The 13,356-nt window shown below is 40.5% G+C and overlaps 1 protein-coding gene across 2 annotated transcripts in view; it reads left to right on the top strand.

Moving 5' to 3' along the window:
- The first annotated feature begins 564 nt into the window (after positions 1–564).
- CDC7 (cell division cycle 7) overlaps positions 565–13,356 on the top strand; it is a 32,198-nt gene continuing 19,406 nt past the window's right edge. Inside the window, exons 1-7 of one of the 2 annotated variants that reach the window (XM_075002766.1) lie at positions 565–721; positions 3,202–3,350; positions 3,688–3,788; positions 8,454–8,537; positions 10,397–10,532; positions 11,504–11,597; positions 11,684–11,826. In XM_075002766.1, coding sequence (XP_074858867.1) covers positions 3,695–3,788; positions 8,454–8,537; positions 10,397–10,532; positions 11,504–11,597; positions 11,684–11,826 — 551 coding nt within the window. In that variant the 5' untranslated portion in view covers positions 565–721; positions 3,202–3,350; positions 3,688–3,694. The remainder of the gene's footprint in view (positions 722–3,201; positions 3,351–3,687; positions 3,789–8,453; positions 8,538–10,396; positions 10,533–11,503; positions 11,598–11,683; positions 11,827–13,356) is intronic. The other variant, XM_075002767.1, reaches the window with a different exon arrangement.

The following is a 13,356-nucleotide window of genomic DNA, read 5'->3' on the forward strand; positions in this document are numbered from 1 at the left end:
GTAGTTTTACTAGCTGTACTTATGTACCTAGAATTCGCCAGGTGTGCAGATTGAACTGTAGCAGTGCTTTGGATGTAGAGGGAGTGCATTGCTCTCACAACCTTGTGTGCAAATAGCACAAACCTTACTTCACTTGCCCTTTAGTAATACCAATAGGAAAAAACTGCAGATAAAAACCAGTTGAATCTGGCAAGCTGCGTGCAGGGGCAACAGCGAACAAAATATCTTGCAAGCCACACAAAGAACTCCAATGGGACCATCCTTCTGAAACGATGCGCGAGGCCAGGGCTGCGGGCACGTAGGCCCAAGTGACCAAGAAAGAGTCAGAGATCACACCAGAACTCTAGCCTATTGGACGCCGAGGAGTGGGCGGACCTCAGAACTCTAGCACCAGGAGCTGGCCACACCCCTGGAGCGCTGATTCCCCGCCCCTTACTCCACCCGTTGGCCAATGGAAGCACTGTTTTCTAGAATAGTTTGCTATTGGTCCAACCTTCCCCCTCTAACGAACGCTAGGATTGGTCCCTGTGAGGCTGTCTGCAAAAGGCGGCATCAGGCAAAAGCCGCACTTTTTGCGCCCCCAGGACCGGCTGCCGCCATCGCCGCTGCTCTACCTGTGAGTGAGAGAGTCACACCCCCGTAACCCGGTCGGGTTCTCCGGGGGCTTCCCGCTACGGGCTGTCGCTGGATGGCCCTTCGTGGCCCCTCGTCCGCCGCCGAGGTGAGCGCGGTTGGGGGAGGTCCCCCTCAGGCTCTCCCGCCGGTGCTGCTGCCTCTGCCGGCCTTGAAGCTGCGGCTGGCGGAGGGAGCTGGGGCTTGTGTGCGGGACCGCGCGGCAGCGGGGCTTGGCCGGGCGCTCTGCCGGCCCTGGGCTCGGCTTCCGAGCACTGACCTCGGCGGCTCCGGGCTCGCTGCGGGGCTGAAGGTACGGCCCGGCCCGGCCCGAGGATCCGGTCGGTGTCATGGGCACCTAGTCTGCGGCTCAGTGGGGGCGAAACGCCGGAAGGAGCGAGGGCAGTGTTAGGAGTGGGCGCCCGGGCTCAGCCCTCACTGTTGAAATGTATAAGCCGCTCCCCCTCGCCACACAGCACAGGCTCTGTTCCCGCCCTGCTCCCAGAAGTCTCTTCCCTGCTGCCAAACTGACCAGTGCAGGGCCTGTACCCGTCCGCCACATTACCTTGCACTTGGGTCACTAGGTCAAAGCAGAGGCGACCCCACACCGTCAAGCATTGTGGGGTTTCTTGTTGTACACCCCGAGAGGGTAATTTCCTTTGGGCCAGAGGGCTAGCCCGGGTTAGCGCATTGGTCTGCTAAGCCCAGGTTGGTGAGCTCAGTTCTTGAGGGGTCTATGGAGGAATCGGGAGCAAATAGATTTTTAAAACAACAAAAATGAGGGATGGTGCTAAGTCCTGCCATGAGAGCAGGCGATGGATTCCATGACCTCTTAAAGTCTCTTTCAGTTCTAGGGGATGGGTATATCACCATATTGGTTTAAGTATGTGCTTATTATCCAAACTTTTTTCAATACTAGTTCTGGTAAAATAGCCTCACTTTGTTGTTCTAAACATACATGAGCATTAAGAAAAGAGGGGCTAAATAGGCTCTTCCCCTTTATTAAATATTGTCAAAAAAAATCAGAAAAATTGACTTTTTTTTTTTAAGAAGAAAGGACACTAAATTCTCTGCATATCTGTTGGACATCATTTTGCTCACTCATTTGAGAAATAGTTTGCACATCATGTTCAAACTAAATGACAAAGTTTAAGGTAGCTTATGCTCAGTTTTTAATATTTATGTATTCAGTCCACAGTTTAAATGCAATGAAAAGGGTGTATTTGATCAGGAGTCTTGCTGCAAGGGAGCTACCTTGTAAAGTTAACCTGCTTTGACAACTCCCAGATGTGTGGTTTGTTTTTTTGTGTGTGTGTGTGTGTCCAGGAGTACTGACATACTGTTGCTCAAACAATAATTAGTTAGGTCTGACTTCTACTCTTTGTACTGTGAAAAAAGGCTTATTTGCTTATTTCCCTTATGGGGAGGAGGGCATCTGGTGCCAGCATGCTGTGCCTGTCACCAAGCACTGTCTTGCAGCTCAGCCAATGAGAGGCTGTGAGGATGGTGTACAGACTGGGGGGCAGAGCACAGAAACCTGTCTTCCCCCAAGGGGGACACTGTACAGAGACACACACTGACCCCATCAGCCAGACGATTTGAGTGGGATATACATATCTCTCAGAGCTGGAAGGGACCTCAAGAGTTCATCAAGTCCAGTCCCCTGCCCTCTCAGCAGGACCAACCACTGTCCCTGACAATTTTTTTTTTTAATCTATTTGCCCCAGAACCTTAAATGACCGCCTCAAGCATGGAGTTCACAACCCTGGGTTTAGCATGCCAATGCTAAATCATGTCACTGGAACTGTAGCAGGCAGGGAGGCTGGCCAAGGATCCCCCTGGCACATGAGGGGCCATATCCATATATTTGGAGGGATAACTCAGTGGTTTGACCATTGGCCTGCTAAACCCAGGGGTTTGAGCTCAATCCTTGAGGGGGACATTTAGGGACTTGGGGCCCAAAAAAAGAAAAGAGGGATGGTGCTTGGCCCTCCCAAGAGGGCAGGGGCCTGGACTTGACTTCCTAAGGTCCCTTCCAGCTCTGATATGTGTATCTCTCTATATTCTGGATCCAGCCTGTGGGCTGTATTTTTGCCCCTCCCCTCCTGAGCCTAGTAGCATTCTTTGGTGTATTAGTAACTCTATGTCTGTCTTCCCTTATCCAATAGTCTGACTGTCATTTTACTTCACCAAATAGGCCTACCAGTTTCTTAGTTGTGTATTATAATTTGCCACAGCCTTTCAGTCTTCACAAATCTAGAAGGAGAGATATTGAAAGTTTTTTGTTTCTCCTTTTTAGGGATAAAGAATTTTTATTTTTATCACCCATTTCCTTCTGTATTTTTGCTCTGTTATGTTCGTTCCCCCTCAAGTTTTTGTTGATGAATGTGTTACATGTTCTCTGTTTGTTGATCCCAGAGTACATATGGGTTTTTTTGTTGCTTTTTTTTATATGTGTATTTGTGTTTTCCCTGTAAGGCCAAATCTACACTAGCTAATAAGTTTGAATTAAGATACACAACTCCAGCTACGTTAAGCGTATAGCTGGAGTCGTCATACCTTGATTCAAACTCAACATCATCCTCACAGCAAAAGGTCCCATCAGCTTCCTTTACTCTTCGTGACTGCAAGACGTAGTGGAGTAAATGGGAACACCCTCAACGTTCAATTTAGCGCGTCCCTACTAGGTGTGCTGAACTGAGCCCTGGAAGGTTGACCTTCAGACAATCGCTCCGCTGGCAAGTATAAACATGCCCTAAGGAAGGATTTGGGGATAAGATGATTGTGTGGTAGTGGGGGGGCAGGGGGGGAACAATCTAGGAATGGAAGGGACTAATTAGCTTATTCATGTTTGGTTCCCCCCTTGTTCCTGATGAGGATTTGATTTGTGTTTGTGACCTCCTCTCTGGGGATGTGGGAAGGCTTTCACTGTCAGTTAGTAAAAAGGGACCCAAACCAAATGTCTTCTCTACATCTTGTTACATAGGGAGGGACAATGGGAGCAAGCAAGGCTAAGACATTTTCCCCTAGATTGTGTTAGTCTTTGTCCTCACAGCTCTTGTATTTTACTTTTAGTTCTGTGATGGAAGCATCCGTAAAGGCTCATCAGGATGAACAGCCCCCGCTGCATGCTGAAAATTTCTGCAGGAAACATGAAAAGAACAGCAAGTTGCAAGGTATATATGTTACAGCAGAGGCCACTGATTAAATTTGTGTTCCTGTATTTCTTTTCCCAATCCTGTTCACTTGAAACTCTGTTGTTGTTGGATAAGATCTGATTTAACAAAGGCTACATTTAATAAGATACATGATGGAATGCATTAACAAGAAAGCTTAGTGTTCAGGCCCTTTGAATTGATCATTCTAGGCTTGTTTCTGAACAGTATGTAGCTGTGGCATTCCCATAGGATCAGTGAATTGTAAAAACAGTACTATGAAATTTAATTTTCAAATAATTATAAAATTATGTCCTAACCTATGTTTTTTTTGGCGAATATATTTATGAAGACTTCCATATTGATAGCCCTTAAATCAAAATAATCTAGGTAAATACCAGGGACACAGTGCTGCTTCTCCAGTGTACCACAGAATGTGTCTCAGCCTTGCCTTTTAGATACATTTAGGCAAAACCCACAGAGTGACCACACTAAAAATATATTCTGTCGACGTATTGTCGACAGAACTTGGCACATTTGCTGACAGCCTTCTGCCTCTCCCACACAAGGCAGAATGCCTTTCTTGACAGAATCTGTCAACAAAAAAGCTGTGTGGCTGCTCCGGGCAGTCCTCTGACAGACCGGGCTTCTGGGTCACCAGGCAGCCTTGTCTGCTGTGTTTCCAGTTGGCGATTCTGTTGAGAGAGCGGTTAGGCAGTCTGGCCCCTCTCTTTCAACCGAGTGGATTGACAGAGCGATCTGTTTTCATATGTGGCCACAGTCTGTTAGAGGAAGTTTTTGTTAGTGATCTGTTGACAGAAGTTGCTGTCAGAAGAGATCTTCCAACATAGACACAGCTTTAGAGGTGAGAAAGCATGTGAATTCTCAAGTTTTAGCTTCTCTGTTGAGCATATCACTTATGGTGGTATGTTTGGAGTTGGTGAACATTAATCAAAATAAGCTGAGATTGTAAGGAGGGTACAGGGCTACTGATCCTAGCGACTTTAAAAATACTTTATCTGAGACCAATTTTTTATTTGAAGACATAGCCTTCCAGTCCATGCTAAGAATACTTTCTGCCAGAGTTTGGGCCATTTTTTTTTCCCTCTCTAAGCTATGGACTTCTGTGAAGCAATCCTGTGACCAGATTTGTCCTTCAATACTCTTTTAACAAAGATGTGAAAGAGAAGAATCTTGACTAGCACAGAAAAAAAGCGCTCAGAAAAAAAAGGTAGAATAGCTTCAGCTGGACCAGGATATGAGCAACATTGTACTAAAAGCTGTTTTATTTTAATAGAACGTGCACACCTCTTACAGAGACAGCTGAATGGGATATGATAAAAGTCTATAAAATCATACATGGTGTGGAGAAATGAGTATGAAGGGTTAAGTAACACTTTCTTATAACACAAGAACATTAGGTATCACCCAATGCTATTTATAGGCATCAGGTTTAAAACAAGCATAAGGAAGTATTTCCTCATACAGTGCACAGTCACCTGGTAAATCTTGATGCCAGGGGATGTTGTGAAAGCCAAAAGAAAAGCTGGCTTCAAAAAGACTTAAATGCATGGAGAACAGGTTCATCAGCGAGGTTTAGGTTGGACATTAGGAAAAAGTTTGTCAGGGTGTTCATACACCCGAATAAATTGTCTAGGGAGGTTGTGGAATCTCCATCTCCGGAGATATTTAAGAACAGGTTAGATAAATGTCTACCGGAGATGGTCTAGACAGTACTTGGTCCTGCCATGAGGGGCAGGGGGCTGGACTTGATGACCTCTCAAGGTCCCTTCCAGTCCTAGCATTCTATGGTTCTATGAGTGGCTACTAGCCAGAAATGATAGTTATGCAACCCCTTTTTTCTGGTGTCTCAACCTCTTCCTGCCAGGAGCTGGGAGTGGATGATGGGTTAGATTACTTGCTCATTATCCCGCTGTGTTCATTCCCTCTGAAGTATCTGGTATTAGCTGCTGTCAGAAGACAAGATTCTGGGCTAGAAGGATTACTGGTCTCACCCTGTATGACCAATCTTATACTCTTATGTTTTTGGAAGTCAGAAAATATCTGACAACTCCTATTCTCACTTGCAAGGCTCAGTGTTATGGCTACTGCCCTTCTAATAAATTACTGTATCAGGCCTTCCTCAGAACACAGTAATGTAACTAATTGGCCTGAGAGCTATGTCACTGAGTGATACAAGGATTTTACTTATATACCCTGAAGTTGTTACACTTCTGTCCTTGAATGGCAATTATATGGTCTCATCTCTTGTTCTTTGGCAGGTTAGATAAAATCAATTTTTTTAAAACCCACCTGATTTTATTTAAAAACAAATTTATTTAAATTTTGAAAGGGTCAACAACCTACATTAGGACCTAAGCTGCTTATAGTTTATCAGACATTTAAATTAAGTACAAAAATATTTAGCCATGCATGTTTGCTGCCAAATTTTAAATGTCAGAGCACTGAACTGGGGGAAGTCACTAAGCAGCTGGAACTAAGCAGTTGAATTGCTAAACCAACTTTTGACAGCACTGTCTTCCTCTGCAGGTGCAGAAATAATTAATATTTTCTTCATTTCAGTTATTCAGATAGTTTAGTTCAATGACTGGTTTGTTCAATACTTCCTTTGTTTAATAAAAAAGTTTTAAATGCAAAAACATATGTTGTTGCTTTTTTCTTGCCTACAACACATTCACTTTATTTTAAATAATAAGTGCTGTTCTGTGCATTTTAACTGAATGACAATTAAAATGCACAGAATGGCTTAAGTCCTGACAGGGGTTGTCCATTTCAAATTTAGGGGAGGAAGGTCTGATTCAGATTTCTTCCCCTCCCACACTTTGAAACTTCATCCCCACCCCTGTACAAATCATCCATGTGCCCAATGAATTTTGTTACATGCACCAATATGGAGGCAATGCATTGTATACAGTATCCATATTACAACAAGAAGTCCTGTGGCACCTTATAGACTAACAGATATCAGATGTGTGACTCATGCATCTGATGAAGTGTGTCTTTGCTCACGAAAGCTTTTGCTCCAAAATATCTGTTAGTCTATAAGGTGCCACAGGACTTCTTGTTGTTTTTGAAGATACAGACTAACACGTCTACCTCCTTGATACTAGTATCCTAATTGGTCCACGTAACAAAATTCATTCTGCACACAGACTTATAAGACTGCAGGGAACACTGCTTCTGACATTTGTTTTCAAATTCTTGAAAGGATTCAAGACATTTAAGTTTTCTGTTAAATATTGCAGCAGTAAAATTTGTTCATTGTGGCTATTGTGTGGGCTTGAGAATATGAATGTTAGTATTGCCTATTGCAGTCTTTCTGGTATTATGAGTGTTTATAAATTGATTTTTCATTGTTCAGAGTTATCATGAGTGCTTACTATGCTTCTTTATATATCTAAAAATAGTTTAAATGTTCTGTTTTTATGCTTGAATTTAGTTTGGAAATGATTATTCCATAATCCCATTTTTGACACATCAGGCTGTTTGTCTATGTGTCTAAATATGGAGTTTAACACTAGCATTACAGAAGGTGATAAAGGGCAACACTGATTGACCCCAAGCATTGTAAAATATATTTCAACTTTAAATGTAACTAGTCTTGTATATATTTTAATGTTTTGTGTTCTAAGTCTTAACAGTATTTTAACAGCAACAATTTTTGTTGTTGCATAAGTTTTTAGAACATTTAATAAGACAGTAAGTATAACAAATTAGAATTTTTGTGAATTTGAAAAATAGTGTGCTCTTTCAGAAGGTCTTTCAGTTCTGTAACAAATACTTTTCTAAAATACCAAGGGCTACTCCTTTGAGTGAAATTCTTTAGTTTTCCAGTAAGAATGTCGTATCCTTGCTATGCCATCTAGTGACTGGAGTATAAAATACAACAATTTAAATATCAGCAAAGCTTTTTGGTTCTTTTTTTTTTTTTTTTTAAACAGCTGTCCAACGATGTTTGAATTTACCTTTCTAATAATTTTTGTGAAGCCCTTCTGTCTTTCATTCTTTGAAGTTTACCTTTTACATACCCATTTCTCAGTAGCTAGTGTAGATTGGTAATCTCTGAACTGTAATCTGAGATCCTGTTAATTTTGAGGTCTGGCTACACTGAGTGGCAGTAATTTTGAGAGTTTTGTTCAAAACATTGTACCAACATGTAAATTATAGAGCACCATAAAGCAGGAAATAGTGTTTGCATTCAGTTGGCATTCAATTAGTCAGGAGGGGCAGAGTTTAACTTCCCTCTCAATCAAGGTGTTTCTATGAAGAAGATTAGAGCCACCAAATTTAATCAACAGAGTCCTGGATCATGAGTTTCAATCCAAAAAAGTTAACTTTGAAGATTCTCAAACTGTACATTCTTCACTTTTTGCTGTACAGTATTTTATGGGACTGCCTGAAGAGCCTTGTACCATGCTAATTAGAATAGTCTTTGACTCTCTTGCAGTCTTGGGCTCCAAATCTGTGAGCATGCTCCTATTAAACTTCATAAACAAGAGTGTTATCCAAGTTTACTTGTAGAAGCATAACCTATTTTGTCTTGTACTACTTTTTGTGTAATTCACTGTCATTTATCTGACTTGAAGTCCATGATGCATCCTGAAGTGTAACTAGTAAATTAAGACCAAGCAAAACATATTCTGTATTTCTTTATTTCCTCAACAGGAATAAAAAAAGATATTGAAGAACTTTATGAAGCTGTTCCCCAGCTTGTAAATGTGTTCAAAATTAAGGAAAAAATTGGAGAAGGTAAATGTGTGTTTATGTGCTTAAAATTCTTGTTTCTTGGGTACATCAAAATTAACTTCAAGAGGAAAAAAAAAAGCTAGATAATGAAGTCCAGTACTAGCCAATTCCAGTATGACTGACATTTGATGGATTGCTTTTTAGTATTATTACAGGTAAATGGGAGATCAGATACTTAATTACAAGTGCAAATGATGTAAAGGAGGGTTTTCACAAAGAGTTTCCTGCCAAATTATTGAAATCTCTTGCTGCAGTAGTCTATTAAACATTTTGATTGAGACTATACACTTTAAAGCACAATATATGTGCTGGCGGCTCCTGTAGCTCTTGGAGTAAATTTAGCCAAGTGTGGCTAAGATTTAATCCACCTAGATTTGTCTCTAAGGAATACATTCTAAATGTACAATTATACTTGTTAAACATTTAATTACCAGATTTTCCAATATGAAACCCTATGGGTGGGACTAAGAAGATGATGCAGGATTATTGTGAAGAAATTAGCACACAGTAAAACTTGCAGATTTTGATTTTTTTTTTTCAATGGGATTTAGGCCCCAGTTCTATGATCGTGCATGCTTAACTTTACTGTGAATTCACCCATTGAAATCAATGTGATTTCTCATGGCAATATAATTAAGCATGTGTGTAAATATTTGCAGGATGGGAGTTTATGCACTTTGAAAATTTTGCCTACAGGATTGTAGGTGAAAGTTTTTAACTAAAGTTAATATTTTGACCTTTCTTATATTTGAAAGAACTTAAAACCAAATCTACTTTATATAATTTTTAACATCTATTTAAGAAGGCAAAGGTCTTGCTCTTATTAATAGGTTTTGGTGTTACTCCTTTAGGGCAGGGGTCAGTAACCAAAATAGCAAGAACAGCCTTCTTTCAATTCAGTAAAAAACTCAGTTATTCAAGACCTGCAATTTACAAGAATATTCAACAGTCCTTAATAAATAACATCAAACCATACTTTTTGTAACCCATATTTTAAGAAGAGTGTGCACATGATACTTTGTAATGTGATACATGTTTACTGCAGGATGTTAACTGTTTATCAAAAATAATCAGGAGGTTTTTTTTTTTTTTTTTAAACTTTGCAATCATAGCATCAGGAGCCACAAACAAGTCCTTAAAGAGCTGCATGCAGCTCTGGAGCTCAGGTTGCAGATCTCTGCTTTAGGGTACGTCTAGACAGCATAGTTATTTTGAAATAAGTTGTTGTTCAAAATAACTATCCTAGCATCTACACAAGGCAACCACTATTTTGAAATGATTTCGAAATAACCCCTAGAGGGTCCAATGGCTGTTTTTCGAAATAAGCCCTAGTGTGTGTAGATGCTGTGTTTTGAAATAGCTAAGCGCTGTTTTGAATGTAGCAGCATTATTTCAAAATAAGTTTTCCAGAATAGCTGCTATGTAGACATGCCCTATTAGTTCAAGTGGAGTGGCCTGTGGTCTTGTGGCTGATGGTATTGAATTTGATCCCTGCTTGGAACTGCTATCTGATATGCAACCACAGACTTTTTATGCTTGCCTAATTGTCTGACATTAATTTTTCAATTATATTTTGTGGTCTTATTTTATGTTGTACTTCACAATTTCTGGACTCTCATAGTGAATTTTCTTTCTTTCAATAAACAAACCTTCAAGTGGCTGTCTCAACTAAAACCACTTTTTAAGGGTTTTCTTGACCCTTTAGCTTTGACTTTAAAGCATATTGTTTTGTGTCACAACCTTAATTTGATCCAAATAGATTCTCTTTCACCACAAGTACAGCAGTTAGGCCAATAATATGAAATACGTATGTAACATAGCTAGTTCAAAAGGTGTTAAACAATCTTCATACTTTCTTACAGGTACTTTTAGTTCAGTTTATCTGGCCACAGCCCAGCTACAAGGAGGACGTGAGGAAAAAATGGCTTTAAAACACCTAATTCCAACTAGTCATCCTCTACGAATTGCTGCTGAACTTCAGTGTCTTACAATAGCAGGGTAGGTAAACAAAAAGACTACTTTTTAAGGGAAAGGAGTTAAAGCTGTTGTAACTGAATTTAAGTGTGTAGGTTTTATGCTTTGTTTCTAATTCTTATCTGTGGCACTTCTTGTATGTTGCTGGAGTTCTGACCACAAGAAAATAAAAATCAATAACTCATTTCAAGGACATAACCACAGATGGATCATGGTAACGATTATACTCATAGTGCTTTATGCTAGTCTCTGTTTGCAGCTGACTTTGCATTTGCTACTAAAAAGTTTGAATGACAGAATGTGAACTAATGGTCTGAAGTTGCAGTGGGGGAGGTCTAGGATGGATATTCGGAAAAAGTATTTCACTAAGAGGGTGATGAAGCACTGGAATAGATTACTTAGAGAAGTGGTGGAATCTCCATCCTTTAGAGTTTTTCAAGTCCCAGCTTCACAAAACCCTGTCTGGGATGATTTAGTTGGTATTGGTCCTGATTTGAGCCGGGGGTTGGAGTTGATGACCTCCTGAGGCCTCTGTCAACGCTATGATTCTCTGTGCAGTCAGGTGTGTTTTAGGTAGGAAGTATCTGGGATAGTGTCATCCCTAGTACCTCTACTGATACTAAATTCTCTTCACTGGTTTATGAATGGAGGTTCATTGCTGATATTTGGTGGTTCCAAGACAGATGGTTGGAATAGTTCTTTCTTGACACTTTAAACCAATTTCCCATGGGAGCTGGCTCAAGCCCTAAAAGTGCCCATAAAACACCAATGGTCTGCAGAGCTCTTTGTTGCAAATCACAGAATGAAACACTCTGAAAAGTAATGGGGGTACTGTGTTCAGAGTTCATGCTGGTAGTTTGTATGGCAGTTCATTAGCCATTAGGTTGCTGGCACTGTTAATGGACAAAGCATTGCTGAAGCTTTTTGTTGGAACAAAGTGAAATAACCTATTTTCTGTTTGTTGTTTCAAGATAGTATTTTATTTTTTCCTTTAGGGGGCAGGATAACGTGATGGGAGTTAAATACTGCTTTAGAAAAAATGATCATGTAGTTATTGTTATGCCATATCTGGAACATGAATCCTTTTTGGTGAGTCCCAGCCTATTTATATAAGCAGTAAAATATTCAGTTACAAACAGTTCCACAATTACAATAATAATCAAATAATCTTTCAGGACATTTTGAACTCTCTCTCTTTCAAAGAAGTACGTGAATACATGTTTAATCTGTTTAAAGCATTGAAGCGCATTCATCACTTTGGAATTGTTCACCGTGATGTCAAGCCTAGTAATTTCCTGTACAACAGGCAACTGAAAGAGTAAGTCTACACAGATGACTAGTACGATCTCATTCGGGAATGTGTGCTTTGGCAGAGCCTAGTAAAATAAGTTTTAGGGTTTTTACTTTATATATAATTTTACTGCTTAAGCATACTGTGTATGTGTCTATTAACTAGGTTTTAGGGACTTGGTCAGGGTGGGAAAGAAAAGAAACAACATAGTAAGCATGAATAAAGTGTAGATCCCAGAATGATAAATACTTTTTAAAAAATTGTTGCATGTTGAAAGATTAACCCAAATAAAATCACTGTCCATTGTTTAATGTAATTGATAATCCTGACCTTTTTGTGTTTTTAAATAAGTTTTCAAAGAATGCATGTATTACCCTGGCTTGGGTTTTGCGGTGTACCTCAGATATGCATAGCAAGAAAGTTGATGGTTGTTTTGGGGTTTGTTTTCTGTTTGTCTTGTACAAGGTGGCAGCTTTTCTACAGATCAGCTGTTTCTAAAACTAGGTCAGGTTCTATTAATTCCTTCATGCGCAAATAACTAAACTTAAGGTAGCAAATGTGATACTGTCCACCATTTGTGAGGAGTTAATAGTTCCCTTCCTGTTAGTGAGCAGCAATAGTCTCATGGCTTACTAAATACTTTCTGCAATCCATACAAAAGTAAGATAAAATTTTGTAGTAAAAACTGTCTGCATCAATCTACATATCTGCAACTTTTGTAGAAGTAATTTTCCTAACTGTCCAAAGATTAATTCCTACCACATTTATTTACTGGGCTAGATTCATTTTTTAAAAATTACTTTGTTTCTGAAGAATGTGAGTCAGTTGTTACATGCATGAAACCAAACAGTGACTCAAGACTTTTCCATGGTAAGCAGTAAGCACTTGTGGAACCAAAGACTTCAATCAAAAACCTGTAGTTCTTTATGTACTGGGATTGGCACCTACCTTGCACGAGGGCCCCCTCAGGTTGGGTGTATCTGCGATCTTTAAACTAATCCAGCCCTGCTATGGGGCCATAACTCCATGTCTTCCTCCTTGGAGATGCTGCCTTCCTGTAATTTGCCCCACACTCAGTCCCCACAGTCAGCCAGGTGCTCCTTTATTGCTCCCCCAGTTCCTGTGCCTACTAACTATTGTGCTGTGTCAGCTAGGCATGCAGTCCTTTTTTCTCCAGTTCTGAGCAGCAACTGCCCTGTCTGGCTTTGTAGCTCCTATTTATAGGGCCCTCCTGGGCCCTGATTGGCTACTTCCTCTGCAGCCACTCTAGCCTACTTGGAAGACATTTCCACCGCTCCATTCCTGGGATAAGTAGAGAAGTATGGCAGGAACATAAGGCCTCCAGTAGGGTGCATCTGGGCCGAGTCTACCACATCACACCCCTCCCCTGATAGAATTGGAGTGGTAGTTTTGCAGAAGATATTTTCTTGTTTTTTATCTTCTTTTGCTTCACATAAGAAGGATGTTTCCTATCCTAGACTATCTGGATAACTATTATAGTCTCTTGGTGCCCTGGTCTATCAGGGTCCATTTTTTTTTTGGGCCTTGTCTCCTTGG

Source organism: Carettochelys insculpta, chromosome 9 (assembly GCF_033958435.1).
Source record: "Carettochelys insculpta isolate YL-2023 chromosome 9, ASM3395843v1, whole genome shotgun sequence".
In the NCBI taxonomy this organism is placed as follows: domain Eukaryota; kingdom Metazoa; phylum Chordata; order Testudines; family Carettochelyidae; genus Carettochelys; species Carettochelys insculpta.